Source organism: Tenrec ecaudatus, chromosome 8 (assembly GCF_050624435.1).
Source record: "Tenrec ecaudatus isolate mTenEca1 chromosome 8, mTenEca1.hap1, whole genome shotgun sequence".
Taxonomy (NCBI): Eukaryota; Metazoa; Chordata; class Mammalia; order Afrosoricida; family Tenrecidae; genus Tenrec; species Tenrec ecaudatus.
In genome coordinates this window covers 39,249,394-39,276,358 of record NC_134537.1, presented here as the reverse complement: position 1 = coordinate 39,276,358, position 26,965 = coordinate 39,249,394, and the positions used below count along the sequence as shown (strand labels likewise).

Sequence of the window (26,965 nt, the reverse complement as noted above, 5' to 3'; positions counted from 1 at the left end):
GTTCTTTGAATTTTAAAAGCAAAGAGAAGTCTAAAGGAACAAGATCAGGGCTGTAGGGTGGATGGAGTAAGGTTTCCCAACAAAATACTCCCAGGACAGTCCTTACTATCTTTGAAGAACAAACAGGTAAACTGATAGAAAAGTAATTCCTAATCTTTTCCTCATCAATGCAGTTTTCCATTTCTTAAAATGTATTCATAATAGTCATCCATATTCAACCCGTGTTGAGCAATCTATCACAGATTACCCCTTTAGGATAGCAAAATGCAGTGGCCATATGTTTGTGAGCCGACCTTTCTGCCTGAATTTAACTGGCCCCACAGATCTTCAGTGTTGATTGTACATTATCAAAGGGAAAAAAAAATCGAGAAATACAGGGACCCTCAAATATAACTAAAATCACACAAATTAAGTTATGTATTTCCACAAAATGCTTTCCAAATAGTATTTTTTCCCACATTTTAATTTAGAATTAAGTTTTTCCTCCATTTGTCAAATCTGCAATTCCATTCTTGGAAGCATTTTTCAAACTCATCTGTTTAGATGCTGACCACACCTCCCTCATTTTTTATTCACCTCTTCTACATCATCAAATCACTGTCCTTTGATGTCCCTCTGCATTTACGGAAACAAAAACATTGCATGGAATGAGGTCAAGTGAGTTAGGTGCGTGGGACACGAGGCATGCTATTTTTTGTTTTGGTTTGTTGCCAAAAACTGGCGTATTGACATGCCTGCATAAGCAGATGCATTGTCGCGTTAGCAAAACCAGTCCTCCATCTGCCACAAATCAGGCCTTTTTTGTCATACACTGTTCTGCAATCTTTTCAGAACATCTAAATAGAAAGCTTGATTAACAGTCTGACCTAGTAGAACAAATTCCAAATGTACTGTCCCCCTCACATCACATCCAGGTTTTTTGTTGTTTTTTTTGGGGGGGGGGTGCAGTGGGTACCTCTTCATACGTGGCTAACATACTTTTATGGAAATTTTATTTTACTTTGATTATGACAAATTATCAAGTCTATTCTATTTACTTCTAGCTTTATTGTTTTCAGTTTAATTAGGTATATTAAGTGTTCTGGGGAAATCCTATTTGAATATTTATAGTCATCATTTAAAATATTTTCAAGTAATCAAAACACACTAAAAGTGTTAAACACATATTTGAAGTCACTTAGTACTTCAAAGCTTATATATGATTACTAATCTCATCAATAAACAATGATATCACCAAGCAAATAACACTTTTCACCTATGAACCAACCAAGGCAGTTGAGAAGAGAAGTGCTGGGCTACACATAGTTCCTTATAATTCAAATGACTATGAAAATTAGTTTAAGATCAGAGCAGGATTGAGTAGCTAAACACAGTAGGGTAGATGGCATAAAGTGGTCCTACATGCAAGGGTAAGAAGGATGCTAATTCAAGGGCTCAGCGAGGGCCTGACATTGTTCAGGTCACTTGTTCTTTAACTATTTAAAATTAAAGAACATAAGAGTGGTGGTGACCCTCAGAATTAAAAAAATAAATAAAAAACTTTACACTCAAAGAAATCAATTTGTAAGAAATTTCATCTGAGTTTATAAATAATTTCAACGTTATGAGAAAAGTATTGACAGTCTCCAAGTGTGTACATATCTGTAGGCAAAGTCAAAATGAGATTCAGGTGCCCTTTTCCTCTCTTCACACGGGTTTCTTCCTGAGTCTCTGTTTTCCCCTTATTCATCATTTTTTCCTACAAACCTTAGATTCAAATTGAAAAGAAATCTCCATAATATAAACTTTTGGGGTTACAATCAAATAATAAAGTTAGATACCACTTGCAAACTTCATGGTGAGTGCATAAAGGGGTAAGAAAGCCATATAGAGAGAGCATTTGTGTGACTTAAGGAAAACTATGAAGCAAATGAAGGAAGAGGCACTGCTTTGAAGAAATAAAGGCATGTAATAAGGGAAGAGAGCAAATTCAGTAAATCTAAGTATCCACGTCGTATCAGATTATGGGGTCACATTACAGATTTTGGAAGGCCAGGAAATGGCAACTTTACAGGTGATTTAAATGGAAATTAAATAAAAAAACATGTATTGAGCACTAACTATGCACCAAGTTCTGTCCTAGGAGCTGGTGGTCGTGAAATAGTTTAGAACAACCTGGTTTCTACGCCTTTATTCCTCCTGGAATTCTCATTAACACCCAATGACCTTATTATTAAAAAAGCATTAACTGTCTTTCTAAAGAGCACCAGGTATATTCCAGTAGAACACGACAAATAATTTTGAATATAAACATGAATACCTTTGACAAGCAATTGAAATGAATCAGTAAATTATCTTTTATTAATAGATATCGAGGGAGATAATTAATCCAAGAAATGTCTTTCAAACTAATAAAATTTGATTTAATGACAACTCTCCAATCTGCTAAAAATAGAACATGGCATAGTTATAATTAAACTCAAAGTTAATCTTGATAGAAAAGAATTTTTGTGGACAATATTCACACAGACCTGATAGTAACCTCTATCAATTAATCATAGTACAAAGTACTTCTACTTACTTTGGAACAAGTATACAGTAGATATGCAATAAATTACTATGGTATTTCATCCATCTACTCTCTTTTTAACAATGCTACAAGCCATGAGATCATGAGCTGAAATAACAAGATACACTCTAGCATTAAGTTTCAAAAATGCCTAAAGTGGTTTTTCAGTCCCATTATACTTTATCCAGTGAGACAAATTCAAATGTTTTATAGAGTTAAATACTTGGATATATAACGTATCTAATTCACCACTAAATATAATTTTTATCAGTTGTAAAAATGTGCAGTTAAAAATTACACATTAGTACCTAAAAACATAATAAAAACTAAAAGCTCTGATCTTATATCTATCCTTCCAGAGATAAAATACAAAGATAATGAAGTAGACAAGATATGTATAAAGAAACATATATGGAGGAAATAGAAATAAACTCACTTATTAATATACAAAAAACAAGCTTAACCAAGCAAGAAAAAAATTTTTTACATGGTTTTGTCAGATAAATTATAAATAGAGACCATTATTAAAATTTGGATTTTGGGCTAGTATGGCTTTAAATTGCTCCTCTAAATCCCAGGAAACCACACTGTCATTCTGTCATTTCAATATTTTATATATGAATTGTTTTTTGTCTTCTCATTTGTATGTCCTTAAAAAGATAGTACCCCCAAGATGAAATATTTGTTAATAGGCTGTGTTTATATATATATACACATGTACACATACATCTATGAAAATCTTCCTTGACAATGGAAAACATCACTTCATATTAATCTACAATGGACACTACCACCATAAGAGAAGGAAATATTGAGTCTCAGTCTTTGTAGTCTTTTTGAGATGTATAATTATACCAAAGTCAATTAGTTAAATTCTTAGGTCAGTAACAATAAATATAACAGTTGATTCAATTACTGCCCCTAAAAAGTTTTGATCATAAGTAATTTCGGTGCTTACATAAAAATGATGAAGACTGCTTCTACCAGTAATTTAATTTCTCCCTCACATATGAAAAAAGTAAAATATCTTTAAGATTTTAAATATTTTAAAATCACATATATTGAAAGACAAATCTAACAACTGAAAACAAGAAAATACAGACTGTGAATGTAAATTGACTGCCCTGCTTCTGATCATTTAAAAACAAACAAAACTTCAAATTATTTTCAAAAAGGCCCTCAGAAATGAGTATGTTTATATTTTTAATTTAAATATTACGGATGTCAAAGGAAAAAACATTCTTAGCTTGTTCTTAAATTAGGCTAATTTTCATGTTTTCATTATAGTTGAATGAATATCTATTAAAACTATATTTTAAATGACTCTTTCCCCTATCTCCTTTACATCCCCCAACAATAGATATTTCACTTGAACTAGTATTAATTTTGTTTTTTTCCTCTGATTATCAATAAGTATTTCCTCAAAAGGGAGACTTAAGGGGTTTTCTTATTTGTTTGTTTGTTTGAATTTGGAGACTTAGTGTCTTCAGAACTGTTATTTGGCTTGAAATTCTAATGATTTTTAAATTGTTATGTGCATATTTAAAAAGACCAGGTAAATCACATAAGCTCACTAATTTAAAATTAACACTAGATAATACATATTTTTAAATGACAGTATTCCTTAAATCTCTTCAAATTTATCTAGTTACTGTACCGCTAAGATAAAATAATGCAACACTAGTCAACTGTATTATATTTAATGTGTTCTCAAAATGTTAAGACAATGGTATTATTTCAAATTATTTAGATCCTTTACTATAACAATCTCCCTATGATTATTTAATGACATAGAAAAGCTAAATAATCACACAGGTATTCTTTCTTCTGGCCAGGCATCATAGTGAGTAAGATTTAGAAAAAGTCTAGCTTTGAGACAAGCAGTATTAATTTACCCATCGATGTCTATATTTTTAGATAAATCATCAAAATCTGGCATTACATAACAGCATAAGGGAAAATATTTTTGTTCCCCTTTCGTACTAAAGTACTGCATAGATGGGCTGAAAACATACATTTCTGTGCATCCAAGGTTTCCGTGAATAATCTACATGTTTCTGATAATAAGAAACCTGTATTAAGACAAATTTACAAAGCATATAAGAACAGAAATACACTGAAAATCCTTTCAACAAGTGGTATGTTACCTGGGTGGAGCTGGTGGCTACCGAGATGCAGTCAATAAAGCTGTGTCTTCGAGTGAAAAATGCAACTATCTGCTGCCAGCGCGAAGGTTCTGGCTCAGTTTGTAGTTCATCTGACGAGCCCTTTTTTGCCCAGGGTTTCTGCTTTGGGCCTACCGAGCCATGGCTAGAGCTAGTATTACCTCCTCGACTGGCGCGCGAGTACAGAAGTGTGTTGTTTCCGAAAATGTAATTCATCTCTGCAGCCCTGCAGGTGGTTGCCAAGCAGTCTCACTCTTCTACCAGATGCTGAGTGGTGAATGATCGGTAAAAACTGCAGCTAGAATTACAGCAGCATCACTTGTAGATCAGGGAAAATAAAAACCTTGAGAAATGATGCTCATTTTTTCTGTAATTGCTTCCCATGAAAAAGCTTGTATCTTCCCTCTGGTACCTGGTAGCTCTATGATAGCTGAGTTTATTTTTGCAGACACAAAAGACAGCATAAGGTGGATTTCTTTCTCATGATTATTTCTTTCACCAGCGTCTGCAGGAACCAAAAGCTGTTCTTTTGTTAGCTGATAACTAGACGGGCTGAAATCCAGGAAGTGAGGTCGATTAGCAGGTAAAGGAGGATGTTTAAAACGCTGGACTAACAAGACCCTTTGTGACTGCCTGATTTAATGAACTGGGTGGAGAAAACCTGGATTACCAAGTTTCAATCACAGTCTGTAGTAAAATCCAATGGCAGCCTCACTGCCTACATAAATTATAAATATGAACTGAATTAAAAAATAAAAGGATGCTCTCTGCCAACAGTCTGATTAAAATAAATTTACTAAAGAAGTGTTTGTCATTCACATACAAATGTCTACACCAAGAAAAAGCTTACATTAATTAGAACAGGTTCTGCATTTTTAAAAGGTTACTGTTTTATATTAAGCCCTAATGATGAGAGGAATCCATTTGCAATGTAGCACAATTATTTTATGTAACATTGGCTTTTAATAATTTGATAATTATGTTGAGAGACAAAAACTAATTAACAAAATAAGCATTATTTGGCTTCTACAGCTGTGATGGAAAATAGTTATCAGTAAAGAAATTACTGGAACCCCTTGTATATTGTAAATATTGATTGCAGTTATTAAATTATAAAAATTTACTGAGCTAAGATAGCTCTCGGTTCTTCATATAAATGTATAATGAAACATTGCTAAGTTTTTGTTTCATAGCCAAAATTAATAGGAATAATACTTTAGTTCACAAAATAATACTGCTTGGTTGTCAAATGGGTATTTTCAAAGACCCAATACCTAGGGACCTAAGCCTTGGTGGCACAGTGGCTACACATTGTTACTAATTGAAAGTTCTAAACCAACGCTTTAGACTCATGTAAAGCGTTAGTCTCAGAAACCCACAGGAGAAGTTCTACCCTGCACTACAGGCTCACTGAGTCAACAGGGAGTTGACTTTAGAAAAGGAGCCCTAGTGGTGCTGTTGGGTAAGTTCTGGGTGGTTAACTACAAGGTCAGTGGTTCAAATCCACTAGCTCCTTTATGGAAAAAATGAGGTTATCTGCTCCTGTGGAAAATCACAGCCTTGGAAACCTTACATAGGGCTAACACTATTGAGTCGGAATCAACTTAACGGCAGTAGAAACAATAGTATGGTCTTTTTGAAACAATGTCTGAACAAAGACTGCAGAGTAATTTGCTAATGCTGAGTGATTTAGGAACTTTAAAACTGAGCTCACCATTAGACCCAAACTGCAGCCATTATTTCACATATAGACTCATAAATCTTCCTTATTTATACCAGGGGACTTTCCAAAAAGTTTGTGAAAAACTTTAATTAAAAGGTTATGCTATATTTCTATGAACTTTCTGAAGCCCTCTTGGATGTTAAACAATACCAACCAGATATAACCTACTGGAGACTAGCAAGGGCAAATTACAGCCAGAGTGTCAACTAAAAAACCTGGTTCAGCAAGAAAATATGCTAATACTGTTTCACTGGCATCATTCCCAAGAAATGGATATATGGTCAGACTTGGTTTAGAGCAGGCATCCTCAAACTATGGCCCGCGGGCCACATGCCAAGGACATTTATCCGGGCCGCCGGGTGTTTTTGCCCCAGTTATTTTTTTACTTCAAATTAAGATATGTGCAGTGTGCAGAGGAATTTGCTCATAGGTTGTTTTTTTTTTTAACTGTATAGTACGGCCCTCCGACGGGTCTGAGGGACAGTGAACTGGCCCCCTGTTTAAAAACCCCTGATTTATAGTCACACGGGACTCTTAGGGAAGATGCTTTGTGGTATATTAAGGAGAATGTTTGGTACTTTCCTCCTAAGGTTGACAATTTGTGGCCTTAAGCGGAATAATCCATTCCATTTAGGGGAATGGAACAGAGAAAATCACAAGGGGTAGATAATGAACTAAGAACCCTCTCTGAGGGAAACTGAAAAGTTTTATTTTAACATAAAGGTAAGTAAAAATATATATTGCTGCAAAAATCATAAAACTATTCACACACACAAAATCAAAATGTAAGCTGTTGCTTCTTGACGTGTGCTCCATCAAGGTCCCCCCCTTCTGAAGGCAGGCCTCCACTTCTCTAGCCCTTCCCTCAAAGAGCTCAGATTCACCACACTCTGGCAGGCTTCCAGGCCTCAAATTATGTTTCTTGAAATGTTTGAGTTTAGGAAGCAAAAATAAATATGAAAGGGCAAGATCGGGGCTGTAGGATATATGGAGTAAGGTTTCCTAACCAATTCTCCTACTACAGCCCTTGCTACACAGGAAAGGGAGAGAAGGACCAGACCTCAACCTGGTGCACCAAGCCTTGAAGGCAACATACCGGAATGAAGCAGTGAACTAACAGAGGTCTGCAGAGCAGAGCCTTATCCCAGAATGCACTGCAGAGGACAGCACTCAGGATGCAGCCAGGGGAGTATGCCAGGTCTGCCCAGTACACATGGGAACAAAGTAGGAAGGAGAAAGAGTGTGGAAAGCATCTTAGCCCACCAAGCTTCAAGGACAACAACCCGGCTCAGAGCAGCCACCGCACAGAGAGGACTGTAGGGTCCGCCTCACCACGAGACATAATGTCCCCTTACTGACTCACAGTGCTACAGATGACAGCACTGGAGACATAGTATGGGAATTGTGCCCAATCTGACTCCCTGCCCCCACCAGGGTGTAAGATGAAGGGAGAAAAACAGAGCAGCAAGGGGAGCAAAGCAAAAAAGTCCCGAGCAATTCTGAAAATAGACTTCAGTAGGGCTGGTGGTGGTGGGGTGGTGGCAGGATTTGGCACTGCATCAGATTCGATCAGGAAACATTTATAGGGGTCAGCAGACAGACCAGAACTATTCATAGGCTATTTTTGTTTGTTCTTCTTTTTCCATGTCTGTCTATATAACATAGGCAGGATAAACAATCCCAAAGAGAAAACAGGACCAACAGTTGCAGGGGGGGCATGGGAAAGTGGGAGGTGGGAGAAATGAAAGGGAGAATAAACAGACCCAGGGACAAGGGAATAGTAAGTGATCTAAAATCGATGCCGAGGAGGGCGTAGAATGCTTGATGGGGTTTAATCAAGTGTAATGTAGTGGAGAGGAATTACTAGGAGCAAAGTGAATGTTTAAAATGATGGTGGGACAGGAGGAAACTAAAAGAAAATAGCAGAAAGAACCAGGAGGCAAAGGGCATTTATAGAGGTCTAAATATAGGAATATACATATGAAAATGTATTTATATGACGGGGAGATAGATATAAGTGCATATGTTAATAGTTTTGGTATTAAGGTGGCAGATGCACATTGGACCTCCATTCAAGTACTCCCTAACCCTACACTGTCTGATGTCTTCCTTCACCCGTTTTTCTACTGTCTCCCAGTTAATCCCTGTGATTGGTTCCCCCTTTCTACCCCTCCTCACCTACACCCTCCTGGTATCGCCACTCTCACCACTGGTTCTGTGGGGTTCATCTGTCCTGGATTCCCTGTGTTTCCAGATCCTATCTGTACCAGTGACATCCTCTGGTCTAGCCGGATTTGTAAGGTAGAATTGGGAACATGATAGTGGGAGGGGAAGGAGGGGGAGAGAAGCATTAAAGAACTAGAGGAAAGTATGCTTCATCATTGCTACACTGCACCTTGACTGGCTCATCTCCCTGCCACCCTTCTGTAGGGGAATGTCCAGTTGCCTACAGATGGGCCCTGGATCCCCACATCACACCCCCCCCTCATTCACAATGATATGATTTTTTGTTCTGTGATGCCTGATACCTGATCCCATCGACACCTTGTGATCACACAAGCTGGTGTGCTTCTTCCATGTGGCTTTGTTGCTTCTCAGCTAGATGACTGCTTGTTTATCTTCAAACCCCAGACAGTATCTTCTGATAGCCAGGCACCATCAGCTTTCTTCACCATATTTGTTTATGCACCCACTTTGCCTTCAGCGATCGTGTTGGGAAGGTGAGCACCAAGGAATGCCAGTTTAATAGAACAAAGTGTTCTTGCATTGAGGGAGTACTTAAGTGGACACTATCATGCTCAGCCTTTATTTGGGTTTCAGAAATTCCTCTCGGTTACATTGCCCTTGATAAAGCCCTACCAGGTCTCTCCTATACCCTCCTCGCCACCGATTTTGGATCACGTGTTCCCTCGTCTCTGGGTTGGTTAACACCCACTTCCTTTCCCCACACTTCCCCCTCTCCCGTACCCCCACCCCACCCCTATAATCACTGGTCTCGGTGTTTTCTCCTCCAGATTGTTTATCCCACCTGTCTGATTTAGATAGACCTGCAGAGATAATAATATGCACAAAAACAAGAGAGTAAAACTAAGCAACAAAAGAAAACAAAACGAGAACAACAAAAAACCAATGACAAAAAAAATAAAGAAAAGCCTATAAATAATTCAAGGTCTGTTTGTTGACCTTTAGGAGTGTTTTCCAGTCGAATCTAATTGGATGCTACACCCTGGCCCCAAAGTCTGTTTTTGGTATTCCCTAGGGACTTTGTTGCTGTTCTGTTGCACGCCCTTAGTGTTTTGCCTCGGTATGGTGGGGCCAGATCGGGCACAATTCCCACACTCTTGTCTCCAGGGTTGTTCCCCATAGGGCTATGGATCAGTGAGGGATGTTGTGTCTCATGGTGGGGCTGGCCATATGGTCCTCTCTGTGCATTGGCTGCTCTGAGCAGGGATATCGTCTAAGGCTATATATCATTATGAAAAAAGATAGCTACAACTTTTTTCTCCATTTAATGGCTGGTAGGTTCAAACCACCAATCATTTGGTCTACTGAACCCTTAACCACTCTACTACCAGGGTGCCTTCAGTAATCAATACCTGTAAACAAATGGTACATTCAACTTAAACCATAGTAAGCTTCACATACTGAATGGGAGGAGCAAGACAACCAACTCCTTGCTGATCTGTGCTTCAGAATAGAATGATGTAGCAGACTCAAAAGATAATTCTACCTCATTAAAACAAAACTCAAGTTTAGTATAGAAAAACTTGAGGATCCCTGGTTTACAAAATAACGTGTGCTGCAAACTGAAAGTTTGGAAGTTCAAGTTCACCTAGAGCACTTTGGAATAAAGACTCCATCATTTACTTCTCAAAAATCAACACAGGTCTACTCTAGTACGCACGGTGTCACTATGACCCAGAATAAACTCAACATTTATTGGCACTGGTAAAATACAAAAACTGATAAGTATATTTAAAGTAAATGAATTTAAAAAAATACTCAATGTCTTAAACACCCTACCGAATCACTATTTAAAATTTGATATGACATGCAATTAACATTCTTATAAAGTTCTCCTAATTTTTCTTTTCAGAATTTAAAATAATCTATAGGGAAACTAGGCCCTGCCCCACAAAAGGAGAAAGCTTAATAAATACATGAAATACATTCACTCAAAGGGTTATCATATCACCTAAAATATAATTATAAAAAATTTTTAAGTATGAAAAATGTTCACTTTATAACATCAAGTAGAAAGCCATATGAAATTTTTATAGTGGATAGGATATCAATTATTTGTCCATGTTTCCAAACTCAACACACACACCAAAAAAACCCTGAATGTGTTTAGGTACAGTAACAAAAGACAAGTATTAAATAAACTTAGTGAACATTTTTAAATTTTAAAAAATAAGTGAAAGAAAACCTTTTAAAATATTAAAATGAATTACTAACTATAAAGCTGTTGCTGCTGATCCTAGTTGTCCTTGAGTCTAATCCAACTCATAGTGACCCTGTGTACAACGAAAAAAACACTGCCCCAGTGCCATGGCATCCTCACAATCATTGCTGGTTGAGCACAATGTGGCAGGCACTGGGTCACACCATCTCACTGAGAGTCGGCTTCTTTTTCACTTTACCAAACATGTTCTCCAGAGCTGCCTGATCCCATGTCCACAGTACATGAGACAAAGTCTCCCATTCTCATTTCTAAAGGATCACTCTAGCTGTACTTCTTCCAAAAATTTAGCAGCCTGTGTACTATTCTTCACCAAAACTACTATTCAAAGCCATCGATTAGTCTTTGGTTTTCATTAATTCTCTAGTTTTTGCATGCACATACAATACAGTCAAAACATTCATAAGTGTAACATAATTGCCTTTTTCCTTACCTTTATAGCCTGGTTATTAAACTTCATACCATAAATAATTTGAGAAGACATGATTATGATGGAAAGGACAGATAAAAATACAGATGATTTAATATTTATCTAGAATACTCTTTACAGATCCCTTCTGTTGGAGCACCATCTAGTGGTTAATTTGCCATGCAACCTAAATGTTTCCTATGTAGCCTATGCAGATCCAAAAATAAAAAAACAATTTTTAATATTTCCAGAGCTGAGGAAAAATTTCAATTAGTCCCATTCTGTACTCAAGGACTGGAGCCTTCAGTATGGAAAAAGAAGACCATCAACAAGACTAACTGATACAGTGGCTGCATCCATGGGCTAAATCCACAGGACTGGACACTGCTCCCTTCTGTTGTACACAGAGTTGCTGGGTATCAGCGCAGATTTGATAGCACCTAACAACAACAACAACATATGTTCAAAATGGGAAATATTCTGTTCCTCTCACTAAATTTAATAGGCTTTATTTCTTTGACTACATTCTTCTTTGCCACTGACACAGTTCTTACAAATGTTTAAAAACTACCAACTGCTGTTAGTTCTTTTCAATTGAGAATCTCTCAGTACTATTAAGTGATGTGTGCCCAGGCTAGAGGATATACCTCTGTAAAATAATTATCTGCTAACAGTTCCTCTTCTAATTTAGATCTGAACTTCCTCCTAAAAATGTTTACATATACCAATTTCAGCCTTACATTCCTTGCCATAAAAATAAAACTATTTGGAAATAGACTGATTTTAAAGAAAAATCATTTTATTGGGGGCTCATACAACTCTTTAACACAATCTATACATACATCCATTGTGTCAAGTACATTTGTATATTTCTTGCCATCATCATTCTCAAAACATTTGCTTTCTACTTGTTATCAGCTCATTTTCCCTTCCCTCCCTTTTACCCCTCCCTCATGAACTCTTGATAATTTATAAATTATTATTATTTTTTCATGTCTTACACTGTCCGATGTCTCCCTTCATCCACATTTCTGTTGCATGTCCCCCAGGGAGGGGGACATGTAGAGCCATGTAGAGCCTTCTAATTGGTTCCCCCTTTCTAACCCACCTTCCCTCCACCCTCCCGGTATCGCCACTCTCACCATTGGTCCTGAAGGATTTTGTTTATTTTTATAATTTACTCAGGTATTGAGTAATTTTCAGTTCTCATACTAAAATCCACCAAGTTGATTCTGACTCATGGTGGGTGACTCTATATAATATAGAACTGCTCCATAAGGCTTTCATGGCTGTGACTTTTCAGAAACAGGCAGGTCTTTGTTCCAAGGTGCCTCTGGATGAATTTCAATCACCAACCTTTCTGTTAGTAGTTGACTACCTAACTGTGTGCTCCATCCAGGGACCCACAGGAGTCATATATCTATAATTATAACCATTCAATTTCTAAGCTTAAAGAGCAGCTGATGCAGCTGCTTAAGTATAACTAAACACATAATGAGACCTCGTTCCTTGGTTTGGAAGTTTTAAGAGTCACAAGTTCATGGAGCATCCCAGTGATTGGCCTGAAACATGTTTAATGTTTCTGCTGTATTTGCCTCCTAGCGCTATGTGTCATGCTTGAGGCTGTAACTGCTTGCAAGTGTCCACACAAGGGAAAAATAATGGGTCTATCTTCATCAGGAACAGCAGAGGAAGAAAGGGAGTCAGGAAAAGGAGGATATTAAATATATGGCCAATTGCCTCCACAAATAACCGTCTCTTGTATAACAAGAGACCAGAAAAAATAGAAAGTGCCAGGCTACCATTTCTGAGCATTTTGAAGAATCCTAATGAAGGAGGGGGTAGAGGTGAGGGTGGGATGGGATGGGATTCAAACCAAAATTTTAAATCCTAATTAACTCTAGACTTTCCAGTCAGGAAGGCTGGATTAATCGCTGAAATAATTGTCTTGAAACAATCTTAAAACCTTAAGCCAAAAATATACCCTGACGTCTTTTTAAAGCTGAACTATGTTGTAGTTAGGTACAATGCAGTCAGATTTCTATCTCTGTAAGCTTATATATAACAGAGTGAAACATGACTTGGTTCTGCTCCATCCTCACATCTTGTTATTCTTGACCCCATGTTATAGCCACTGTGTCAATTCATCTCGTTGAGGGTCTGCCTTGTTTTTCTTTTGATGAGCCTGTGCCAGTATGATTATCCTCCCTAAGGACCAATCCCTCCTGAGAACACGGTCCAGAATCTCAATATCCTCTCTTCTAAGGAGCATTCATTCTGGTGGTACTTCTTCCAAGACAGATTTTTTGTTGTTGGTGTTCTGGAAATTCATGGTACTTTCAATATTCTTTACCAACACAGAAATTTAAATGCACCAATGCTTCTTTGATCTTCTGAATTGTGTCCAACTTTCACAGACGTATTAGGCAAGTGAAAATACCATGGCTTGGATCAGGCACACCTTAGTCTCCAAAGGGACATCTTGGCTCTTCTGCAAATCCGCACTGTACAATACCTATTTGATTTTCTGATTGCTGCTTCCATGTGCACTGAGTGTGGATCCAAGCAAAATGAAATCCTAGAAAGGACTTTAGTCCTTTTTCTCCATTTATCATAATGTTGTCTGTTGTTTCAGTTGTGAACATGCTGAGTTTCTTTACCCTGTATTGCAATCTACACGAAGACTGCACTCTTTGATCTTTATTGATAAGTATAAGCATTTCATGTCTTGTTGGCTAAGCCAGCAAAGTTGTATCATGTATATGTATAAGGCAGGTTATTAATAAGCCTTCCTCCAACTCTGAAGCTAAGTTCTTCTCCATGTGGTCCAGTGTCTCATGTTATTTTCTTAGCATACATATTGAGTAAGTATAGTGGAAGGATACAACCCTGACACACATACCTTACCGATTTTAAACCATGCAGCATACCCATACACCCTTACTCTATTTCAATGACTTGCTTCTTGATTTATGTACAGGTTCTGCACAAGCACATTTAAATGATCTGAAATTCCCACTTTCTTGCAATACTAACCACAGTTTGTTATTAACTACATTGTCCAGAGTGCCTTTGTATCGTCAATAAAACACAAGTAAACATCTTTCTGATATCTGTTTTCCACCATGATTCATCTGACACCAGCATGTCCTCTTCTGAATTCAGCTCGGATTTCTGGCAGCTCTCTGTGATGTACTACTGCAAAAGTTTTTAAATTAGCTTCAGCAAAACTTACTTACATGTGATGAGATTAATGATATTGTTCAATAATTTTCGAATTCTCTTGGGAAATTTTTTGGAATGGGCACAAATATGGATCTCTCCATCAGTTGCTAAGATAGCTTTTAAATTTCTTGGCATAGAAGAAAGTGCTTTAAGCATTGTATCAGTTTATTGAAACATTTCAACTCCTGGGACCTTTTCACTAATGCTTTCACTGAGTTTGAACTTTTGCCTTCAATACCTTTCTCAGAGTTCTTGATCTTATGTTACCTGTTTTTAGTATAGTGCATGGTTCTCAACCTTCCTAATGCAGTGACCCTTTAATACAGTCCCTCATGCTGCGGTGACCCCCCCAACCATAAAATTATTTTCATTGCTACTTCATAACTGTTATTTTGCTACTGTTATGAATCGAGGGACTCCTGTGAAAGAGTTGTTTGACCCCAAAGGGGTCATGACCCACAGGTTGAGAACCGCTGGCATAGTGACTCTGTATATTCTCCTCCATCATCTTTTCCTGCTTCCTGCATCATTCAGTATCCCCTCTCCACCGAAAATCCAATATTGCAGCTTGAGGCTTAAATTTTTCTTTAGTTCATTCAGCCTGAAAAATGCTGAGTACATTCTTCTATTTGTTTATTTCTAACCCCAGGTCTTTGCTCTGCAGTACTTTAATTTCTTCTTGAGCCGTCCTTTGACATTTTCTGCTCAGTTCTTTTATTTTATTTAAATAAATTCTTAATTCACATTAGCTACTCTCCACTCATCTTTTTCTTTCTTCACATGATGATTTTGATGTCATTTCACAACTCATCAGGTCTTCAGTCACTGTTGTTCAATGCATTAAATCTGTTCTTGCGAGGTTCTCTAAATTCAATTGGCATATGCTCAAAGTCATACTTGAGCTCTTGTGTACTGTGTTAGTTTTCTTCAGCTTCAACCTGTACTTACAGATGGGCAACTGATGGTCTGCTCCAGTCAGCTCTTAGCCTTGTTTTGGCTGATGATATTGAGCTTCTCCATTATTGTTTTCCCACAGGTGTAGTCATTTTGATTTCTATGTATTCCAAAAGTCAGGTGTGTGTGTGTAGTGTCGATGTGTATCGTTGTGAAAACAGGAATTTGTGTGAAGAAGTCATCAGTCTTGCAAAACTATACCATGCAACTGCCAGCATCATGTATTCTACAGCATCTCCTGGCGAACTGACTAGAAGAGATCCACATGCATGCCCATTCTAAAGAAAGGTGACCCAAAAGAACGTGAACTTTATCAAAGAGTATGACTGATACATTAGTTTCCAGCTACTGGTCCTTCTTCCTCTAACTTTCCAGCTGACAGTAATTTGAATGCATTTTTATTTCACTGATAAACCTGAACATTAGTTTAACTTAAGCAGTAAGAGATCTGCCTAGAACACTGTGCTCTTAAGAACTATTTATTTGGGATCAAATTGACAATACCAACTCAAAAGAGTGGACAGGAACCTTAGGAGGCAGTTACTGTGGGTTACTGAGAGAAAAACAAGTCTAAAAAGAAAGGTGAATATTTGCATAACTGGAATAGCCAAATTTTACATACTGATACTTTGAAATGGTGTGTACTTTGCTGAGTATAATTCTGTTCTTCACTTAATCTTAGCTGAAAGGCCAATAAATTATGGTATATTCTATTCTTAACAAAATATATATAAAATTAGAGGAGGAAAGGAAAAGCAAACCAAACAAAAAAAACTAAGCTTATAGTTTCGTATGGCCACTCAAGGGGGCAGTGGTAGTTTAGTGGTACAATTCTAGATTCCCGAGAGCCTCAATTGAATGCAGGTGGACAATGAAAAAAGAACACAAGAAATGATACAATCAAATCTTTGTTTAGCCAAGAATGCTCCTCAGATGTGAGAATGATGAGACTTCAGCCCGTTTATTTTGGATGCAGGATTAGGAAAGACCAATTGCTAGGACATCATGATTGGGAGAGGTTCAGTGAGAGCCAAGGAAACCCGCAATAAAATGGATTTACAAAACTGCCACACCAATGGACTCAAGTACACCAATGACCAGAACAAGACAGGATCAGGTACGTTTCATTCTGTTATACTCAGGCTCATCCTGAGTCAGAGCAGATTCAACGGCAACTCACAAGAGGCACGACGTGAATTCAATTACGGCCAATGCCTCTCATGAACACGTATCACCTATCAGTAGTGGCTTAAGCTGTAGATATGATGGTGAACAAGTTTCAGCAGAGCTTTCTGAAAACAACAGACTAGGAAAAAAGGGTTGGTACTCTACTCCCAAAATTCAGCGAAGGAAAACTCTACGGATCACCACAGTCCAATCCACAACCACATGGGGAAAACACAGACGACTAGGTAGTGTCTCACTCAGTGTGCCAGGGGTTCCCAGGAGTTGGAGCACATACTACAGGGTAGTTAACAGCAATAGAGCCACAAAAAGTTTACCCAATGCCTCTATTTCTTCCACCGTAGGTTTTTCACCACTATGTAATCAATTTCTTTTTGAAATACCCTCTTAAGACTGGCAAAAAAAAAGAGGGGGTGGGGGAGGTTCCTTTATAGTCTTAAATCATTAATAAGGTCATGAAGACTTTTACTCTAAACCTTGACTAACATAACTTTCAATCACAATATTATTTCAGTAATGGGAACCACTATTACCAATAGTTAAGAGGACTTGAAGCACTTACTAATGATGAAGAAACACAGTATCCACCTATGGGTTGCAACTCAATGTAAAGAAAACCGAAAGCCTCATAACTGTACCAATAGACAACATCATGATAAATCATAAGAAATGACTAAAGTTATCAAAGATTTAACTTTACTTAAGATCCGCCATTAACACTCATGGAAGTAGCAGCGAAGAAATTAAACTTATTACACTGGGTAAATCTGCTGCCCAAGACTTCTTTAAAGCATTAAAAAGAAAGATGTCACTGTCACTTTGAGGACTAAGGTGCATCTGACCCAACTCACTGTCACTGAGTGCACGCCAACTCAGAGAGACAAGATAGAATTGCCCTTGTTAGTTTCTGAGACTGTAACTCTATTGGAGTAGAAAGCCCTGTCTTTCTCCAGATTGGCTGGTGGTTTCGGACTAAGGTGAGCCCAATTCAAGTAAGGGTATTTTCAATCACCTCATATGCATGTGAAAGCTGGACAAAGAATTAGGAAGACAAAAAACGAACTGATATACATGAATTGTTGTGTTGATGAAGAATACTGAATATACCACAGATTACCAGATAGGCTCAAGCAAATACTTGTGAGGATGGCACAAAACCAGGTAGGGTTTCATTCAGTTGCAGAGTAGTTAGGACTCAAAAGTCAACTTGATGGTACCTAACAATAATATTACTAATCACACCTGGTAAGATTCTATCACGGTATGTTTCATGGTGGCTAACCTCTGGAGTCACTCATCCAATGACAATTACGGCCTTTCACTTACACTCATTTGTTAACAAGCACCCTAAGTATAAGCTACAGTATCATGTACTTTTCTGCATATTGCAGTTTCCTCTATTAACATCCCTTAGTTCCTTTAACCTGTCTTTTTTCCTACTGTCTTAACTATTGTTCAAAATCCTACCTTAAAGTCGGTTCCCTTTTAAAAAATGTCAAAAAAATTCTCCATTTTTGCCATGCTACATCATATTTTAACTTTTACTCCATAAATAATACTAATCACTAGGTTTAAGAAAGCTACTATATACTACTATTACCACCACCACCCCTGCCACTAAACTGATTCTAATGACCACATAAGACAGAGAAGAACTGCTCTTTTGGGTTTGAGGCAGTAAATCTTTATGGGAGCAGACAGCCTCATCTTTCTGCTGTCAAGTGGTTGGTGGGTTTGAGATGCTGACCTTGTGGTTAGCAGTCCAATGCGTAACTCACTAGGCCCCTAAGGCTGCTTTTACTCGTTTAATAAAACCAAAAAACGCAAATGAAGGCTGAGCATAATAGTGGGACAAGAGGAAAGTAAAAGGAAATACAGAATAGAACTAGGAGGCAAAGAGCATTTATAGAGGTCTAAATAAAGGCATGTACATATGCAAATATATTTATACATGAGGATGGGGAAATAGATGTACGTGCATATATTTATAGGTTTAGTATTAAGGTAGCAGATGGACATTGGATTTCCACTCAAGTATTCCCTCAATGTAAGAATACTTTGTTCTCTTAAATTGGCATTCCATGGTGCTCACCTTCCTGACATGATCAATGAAGACAAAGCGGGTGCATAAGCGAATGTGGTGAAGAAAGCTGATGGTGCCTAGCTACCAAAAAATACAGTGTCAGGGGTCTTAAAGGCTGCAATCTAGCTGAGAAGCAGCAAAGCTCACATGGGAAAAGCACATCAGCCTGTGGGGTCATGATGTGTCGATGGGATCAGGTATCAGGCATCAAAGAACAAAACATCATATCATTGTGAATGATGGGGAGTGTGAATTGGGGACCCAAGACCCATCTGTAGGCAAGTAGACATCGCCTTACAGTAGGGTCGCGGGAAGGAGACGAGCCAGTCAGGATACAGTATAGCAACAATGAAACATGCTACTTTCCTTTAGTTCTCTGTTTCCTCCCCTTCACTGTCATGATCCCAATTCTACCTTACAAATCTGGTTAGACCAGAAGATGTACACTGATACAGACAGGAACTGGAAACACAGGGAATCCAGGACAGATGAACCCCTCAGGACCAGTGGTGAGAGTGGTGATACCTGGAGGGTGGAGGGAAGATGGGATAGAAGGGGGAACCAATCACAAGGATCTACATATAGCCCCCTCCATGGGGGACAGAAAACAGAAGAGTGGGTGAAGGGAGACGTTGGACGGTATAAGATATGAAAAAATAATAATTTATAAATTATCAAGGGTTCGTGAGGGAAGGGGTGCAGGGAGTGAGGGGGAAAATGAGGAGCTGATACCAAGGGCTCAAGTAGAAAGCAAATGTTTTGAGAATGATGATGGCAACAAATGTACAAATGTGCTTGAGACAATAGATGGATGTATGGATTGTGATAAGAGTTGTATGAGCCCCCAATAAAATTATTTTTTTTACAAAGAAAAAGAAACTTCACTGTTAATTTCTTAGTTTCTTCTGGTTATAAAAAATTTATTGTTTCAAATGTTTAAGCTCTTTTTAATTTAAAAGAAAGTATGTTTTCCCCAGAGTATCTTTTGACAGTTATTAAATCATATTGAGCCAAAATATAATCTGCCAAAAGTGATTGAGAACTTAAAACAAAACAAAAAACCTCAAATGCTTTTGGTGCAGTCATTTGACTCCTGTAAATCCACTCTAAGGAAATAGCCCAAATATTTTTTATGCCCAAGGATTATTCATATTAGCACTCCCCCCCCCCAAAACTAGTAAAAGGGAAATAACAAAAATCAAAGTGTTCACCAAATTACAATATAAACATACTAATTTTACAAGTTCCGACATTGAGAAATGTTTGTAATAAGTATGCAATAGGAAAAATCCATTAAACATTTATGAAAAAGCTTGTACTTAATCATAAACCCTAATCTAAAAACAACTAAGTTTTACAATGTGGTCCTATTTGTTATTTGTCCTCATGAAGATCAATAAAGATATAGGTGTAACAGGAAAATGTAAAGCCATCAGATGATGCCTAACTGAAAGAATAGCATCTAGACTCTTAAAACAAGCAATCTAGTGAGTTATCAGCTAAGGCAACACAGAAGCACACTAATCAGCACTAATAAAATCCAAGATCAGAGAGAGCCTGAATCAGAGCTTAAAATTCTGAGCACCCAGTTTGAAAAAGGCTATGGGTGACAGTGAAGGCCCAAAATCCATTTACAAAGCCCCCACATGGACTAAGTCTTGAATTCATTCCCTGGGCCCACTGACCAAGGATGTAAGTGGGCTCACCCTCAGAAAAGGTGCCTCAGCATGTGGACTGTTGCACATACAGTTGATGAACTTTATCATCTTAACCATTTGTTTTCCCTTTTACCCAATTTTCAACTTGTTCTAGTTTCCATTACATTCTGCTATCTTTTGGCTTGAGGTTCTTCTGTGTGTATTCTGTCGTAGTCGCTAGTTTTTGTTGTGGCTGTTTGTGTTTTGGGTTTTCTTTATTCTTGAATGATTTTGTTTATATGAAACTCAGGATAGGTAAATCTATAGAGATAGAAACTAGGGTTCTGACAGGAGAAGTTGGGGGGAAACAAGAATGAAGAAAATGTCCTAAAGTTGACTATTGCAGCAGGGGTGGTGTTGATTAGTAAATGCACAACTCTAATATATCTAAACATTGAATTATATGATATGTAAATTATGTCAACAAAAACTGTAGAAAATAAGATGTAAAATGTAATTTAAAAATGGATGAAGGATTACTTTAAAATTATAGGGATGAAAATCCTTACCTATTTAGTTCCCTGTTATCAACCAGATAGACAGCAAAACGGACAAAGACGGTTCTATTTAATACTATCACAGAGGAGTATTTATAATTGTTCCAGTGAATGATATTCTAATACTTACCAGAAGAAAATAAACTGAAAAAGAGTAAAAGAACTCAAAAGCTATCAATGAATCAATTCTAACTCATAGCAACCCTGGATTAATGGGGTGTGAGTTGAGCTACTAACCGTTTGAACCTATCAGCCATGTCACATAGCAGGAGGAGGTTTTCTGCGGGGTAAAGCTTTACATCTTCAGAAACAAAAGGGGGCAGCTCTCCTCTGCACCAGAGGGCCACTAGGAGTCCGAATTGACTCTAAGACAATGGGTTTGGTGACAAGAATATCAAATAAAGCAGGAAGGAATGTCTGAAACCCAAGGGTTTTAAGTTCTCATATTGTCCAAAAGAAAGGTAAAATATATCAACTTTAGATTTTGTTACATTAAATATGTATATTTTCTAGAATCGCCAGTACAAGGAAAACAAGAAAGTAAATTCTAAGATATGGAAAACAGGACATGAAAATATAATACATAAGAAGATATGAAAAGAGTAAAAAAGCACCTCTGTTTGAAAATTGAGGAACCTACTCATGGGGTCAAACCTTAAAAAGTAAACTCACTGCCACTGAGTTGTGCCTGACTCACAGTAACCCCACAGGATAGAGCAGCAGAAATGCTTGTGTAGGTTTCTGAGACTGTGAGTCTTTTCAGGAGTCTCATCTTTCTCCTGGGGAGCAGTTAGTCATTTTGTGCATGTATGTATAAGAATAAGGAGTGAGATGAATAATACGCAGAGTAGGAACACAAGAGAAGATTTACCAAAGAAATAGGCTTCTTTAAAAAGAGTATCTTTGAAAATAAGTAGGCACTCTTTGGTAAGAATGACAAAGAAAAAACAGGTGGAATTAAAAACAGTATAAAAAAGAAGACACACTTTATAGACATTTAAAACATAACAGATTGTTACAAATAATAATTTAGAAACATATAAAATGGACAAAAGCCTACAGGAAAATAATCTAGTAAAACTAACACTAATAACCTGAATGGTGCTACTAAAGAAAATTTAAGCAGTAGTGTATTACATTGGCAAAGTCTTCTTAAGTTACTTTGGCCGTTAATCCAGGTGGGCTTACATCTGTATTGCAGCCCCTACATTTGTGTTTAAATAAACTTTTCAAAGACCGTGTACCAAAGATGTGGCATGAATGGATGTCATCTGGTCAATTCCGACTGACAAAAGTTGGAAATCTGATGAAGCCCGACACAGGATTGATAGCCAAGTGAGTTCCTGATGCATAGGAAGAGATTCCAGAGGTCATGGTGCAACATGCCTTCAAGAAATGTGGCATTAGTGATGCTATGAATGACGCTTTATATGAGAACGACAGCAGTGCTGGTGATGACTGTGAACTCAGTGAGGATGCCAGTGTCTATGCTGATAACCTCACACCAGCTAAAGATGAAGCTCTGTTTGGACATTCAGATAATGAGGAGGAATTCCATTTGAAGAATTTTACCTCTTGTGTTTTTCCCTGGTTGCTGATTGAGCTAAGATTTTTGTACTTTTAGAGTCGTTGATGTTGCCCCTCTTTCCCACTTACAGAGCTAGCTTACTGTTTTTCTTTGAAATAAATATTCAAAAACATTAACCTACTGATGCCTCAATTAACGTCATTTTATCAGTGTCTTTTTATTTTGAAATTTACCAGTGGCTGCTCCATTTCCCACCCTACGCACGAGTCAGTAAGTTTTCCGAGGTTTTTGTGGTAGAATTAGGTGCCTTGGATTATTTTAGGGTCAACTTATACTTGAGTATATACAGCAGTTAACTTTGCAAAATGCCTTCTGTGACTTCTCATGTGTCAGTTAACACCAGTGAAATTTAAAAAAAAAAAGAATGTAGTTCTTGTGGGACAGCCTATCTACAGAAAGGAATCAAGTGGCAATACAGGATTTGTACAGCACAGAAACCTATCAATATGGTAAATGGCGAAGTCCTTTTATGAATCCAGTGTCTGGTAGTGCCTGCCTCCAGGTTCCAATTACATTTTGTTTTATGTTCTACAAAGTCCATAGGACAAAGCGATACATTAATGGCACAAGAGAGTTGAGAAAAATATACACTTCATTGTTTGGCAACAAAGTTTATCCTGCGGCAAATAATATGCAGAGGTTGGGAAATCCTAATTGATATGTACACTGATATCAACGAATCTGATTTTAACCCAAACGCAAATAAATGGATTGCTCTGTTGTATCAATAAGATGAGTGAAAATCTGAGTTCATGTCATAGACAAAATAAGTAATGTAAATTTTAAAATAAAAATGAGTATTAAAAGGGAGGACCTGATGCGGGGTGCTTAAGTGTAAAGCAAATGCTTTGAGGGTGACTGGGGCAGAGAATGTACTGATGTGCTTTGTACAGTTGATGTATGTATATGTGTGGATTGTAATGAGAGTTGTGTGAGCCCCTAATAAAATGTTTAAAAAAAAAAAAGTATTTTGTAAAAAAAAAGACAATTCCAAAACGCAGATAGTTATCCTAGTAAAGAAATGATCCTTTAGCTACAACTCAACCAACCAAGGATCAATATCCAGAATGTAAAAAGAATTACAACAAATCAATAAAAAACATTCCAATGCATAAACAGGTAAAATCTTGAATAAGCAAGCCACAGAGAAAGGAAGATGAATGATTAATAAATATATCCAGGAAATATTGCAGGATATTTTACATTAAAATCAGTGACAAACCATTTCAAACCCAAGTCAAGGGATATATACATACATACATATACATATTAATGAGAAGGAACAACTAGAAATATTACATATACTTCTGCTAACAGCATTAATTATAAGATTACTTGGAAAACCATCTAGGGCTCTTATAAAGATATACACAGAGCTATATATGCTTTGGCAACACTTTTTGGTAATAACTTAGAAATAACTCAACACTCAGTAAGATAAACAGTAAATTCATAAAATAGAAAACTCAAAAGCAGTGGAAATAATGAATCTCAGAAATATACTGTTGAATAAAAATGAAAGCTGACAGTTACATACATATAGTTCATTTACAGAAAAAAAAATTTTAATATACAAATCTAAAAAATTTGATTAGAGATTCAATTTTGTGGTAAAACTTTAAAAAAATAAGATAAATATCAAAATCAGAACTATTGTTATTTCTGAGGGGAAATAGAAAAAGCAAAATCAGGAAACGTCTAAGGAAACACGTATCAAAAATGATAATACCTTTCTTCAAATTAGTAATATTTAAAACATTTTTTCAGAATAATTCAGTGTGCAGGGTTTGAAATATAAGTTATTGACTCCATAGGAATTTTACCACTTAAAGGTGGTAACACTGAGTAAAATTTGTTTATAAACATTTATTTAAAATGCTTATAAGTACAAAAAATTCTCCATAACTATAAAAAGAAAACCTATATTTATAAATACTTCTCTGTGACCATGTGCTATGCTAGTAATAAAAGTAATATATAATTTGTAACAACAAAATAAACAATTATCTTACCTTTATTGGTGAAATATGAGAATGAGACACAAATCCATGAACATTCTCAATCTCAGACAGGTTCTTTTCCGAAACGTGAACCAATTCTGGTCCTATCACTTCATTAGTGATTTGTGGGGAAATGTGCTCTTGAGGTGGTATGTCTTCATCCTGATACCGGTATTTCTGTGAAGAAAATATATTTTAATTTCTAACTGAAAATTAATCCAGTAGTGAAGAGTATTTTTCTTTTATCTGCAAAACAATTCAGACCTCTACCCCTTAACCAGAGTCAATTCTTTGGTATCTATTTTTTTAAGATATTAGCATAATTTTATGAAAACAAAATCTACCTCACATCATACACAAAAGGAAAGGAAATTATAAGAGCTGAATAAAATTATAAATGATAAGTGTTTATTAACTCATGCTGGAAGGCCTAGGTATTAAAACAAAAATATTCTCCATTTCATTCTCCTGACAAAATCCCACCCGTAAGGAAAATCACAAGGCAGAATAAGGGTGGTGGTATTAACAATGAACAAAGGTTATATATGACCCATGCTATAAATGGCTCTTATAAACGTCAATGGGACAAAATAAAGGAGTATTCAAAAGGCATACATATGGATAAATAAATTTAAAAGGAAAAAATTAATAAATTAAAACAAGTTATCTTCTTTAAATGAAAGATTTCACTGAGATTCCTGGATAATGACAGAGAGGAGGCTATATTTAAAGTATTGTAAAATATTAGGGTGCCAAGAATTTTAAAAATCATTCTCAAAATTTTCATGTAGAAAAAAAATTATCACATAACTATTCTGCTCACATTCCCCACAAACAACAAAATCAGACGGCTATAAAAAATGTCTGAAACTACAAATTTGACAATGCAACTATGTCGTAAGTGGGTCACAATTTTAATCTCAGAATTCAAAGCACTGTCAAACGATCATTGAAATGTGAGATTGAAAAAAACAATTCAGTTATGGAAAGGACTGCCTCATATAGCATTTTTTAAAGGAGCTATTCAAAGATTTATGCTGTAAAGCAAATGTGGTTAAGAGAGCTGATGGTGCCTGGCTATCAAAAGATATAGTGTCTAGGGCCTTAGAGACTTGAAGATAAACAGCCATGTAGTTGAGAAGCAACAAAGCACACATGGAAGAAGCACACCAGCCTGTGCGAGCACCAGGTGTCAATGGAATCAGGTATCAGGCATGAAAGACCCAGAACAAAAAATATCTTATCAATATGAATGAAGGGGGGTGCGGAGTGGAGACCCAAAGCCTATCTGTAGACAACTGAACATCCCCTTACAGAAGGGTCACAAGGAAGAGACAAGCCAGTCAGGGTGCAGTATAGCACCAATGAAACATACAACTTTCCTCTAGTTCTTTAACCCTTCCTCCCTGCCACTATCATGACCCCAATTCTACCTTACAAATCTGACTAGACCAGAGCACATACATGGGTACAGATAAGAGCTGGAAACACAGAGACTCCAGGGCAGATAAACACCTCAGGACCAATAATGAGGGTAGCGATGCCAGGAGGGGAAGAGGAAGGTAGGGGGGAAAGGGGAGAACAAATCACAATGATCTACATATATAACCCTTTCCCAGGGGGCTGGAGAACAGAAAAGTGGGTGAAGGGAGACATCAGTCAGTCTAAGAGATGGGGAAAATTTTTTAAAATAAATGTTCATGGATTCATGAGGGAGGGAGGGTAGGGGAAGAGGAAAATGAGCTGATAACAAGGTTATAAGAAGAATGGAAATGTTTTGAAAGTGATAACAACATATGAACAAATGTGCCTGACACAATAGACGTACGTGTGGATTGTGATTAAGGGTTATACAAGCCACCAATAAAATTATTAAAAAAGAAAAAAAGATATATGCTAACAGAATTGTAGAGACCCCAAAAAGCATTAAGGGTAGCCTCATGGAAGCCGAGAGGAAAAGTCGAGATTGCACCAGGAAACTAAGGGCACAACAAAGGTCTTTAGGGATAACAAAAAAAAAAAAAAAAGGTTTAATTAAATTACCCAATTCTATAAAGGATTTGGAGAAGTAAAGATACAGAAAGGACAAATTGTTAACAGCCCAACAAGTAACCACTATGCCACCAGGGCTCCTAGAAAGAGACAAAATGTGCATGTATGTATATGTCGTGTGTGTGTGTGTCTGTACACATGCATATGTATTTAAATAAAAATAAATTATTAAAATATTGGCATGGCTATTATACTAACATTTACTGATTTTTCAACTTTCTGGAAATAAATGGTAACTTAGTAAGCTGTAAAACAAAACTTAGCATTATCAAATTATTACATAACTATATCAAGGCACAAGTACAGAATAAAGAGTAAAGAAGAAATCTGACCAAAAATGGTAGTGGTACATTATTATCCTATTACACAATGAGGAA

General features: G+C 37.0%; 1 protein-coding gene across 5 annotated transcripts in view; it reads right to left on the bottom strand.

The window, feature by feature from the left end:
• Nucleotides 1–26,965, bottom strand: part of DLG1 (discs large MAGUK scaffold protein 1) — a 235,722-nt gene that overhangs the window by 140,782 nt on the left and 67,975 nt on the right. For all 5 annotated transcript variants that reach the window (XM_075556240.1, XM_075556241.1, XM_075556243.1 and 2 more), the window contains exon 5: nucleotides 24,549–24,713. In XM_075556240.1, coding sequence (XP_075412355.1) covers nucleotides 24,549–24,713 — 165 coding nt within the window. The remainder of the gene's footprint in view (nucleotides 1–24,548; nucleotides 24,714–26,965) is intronic.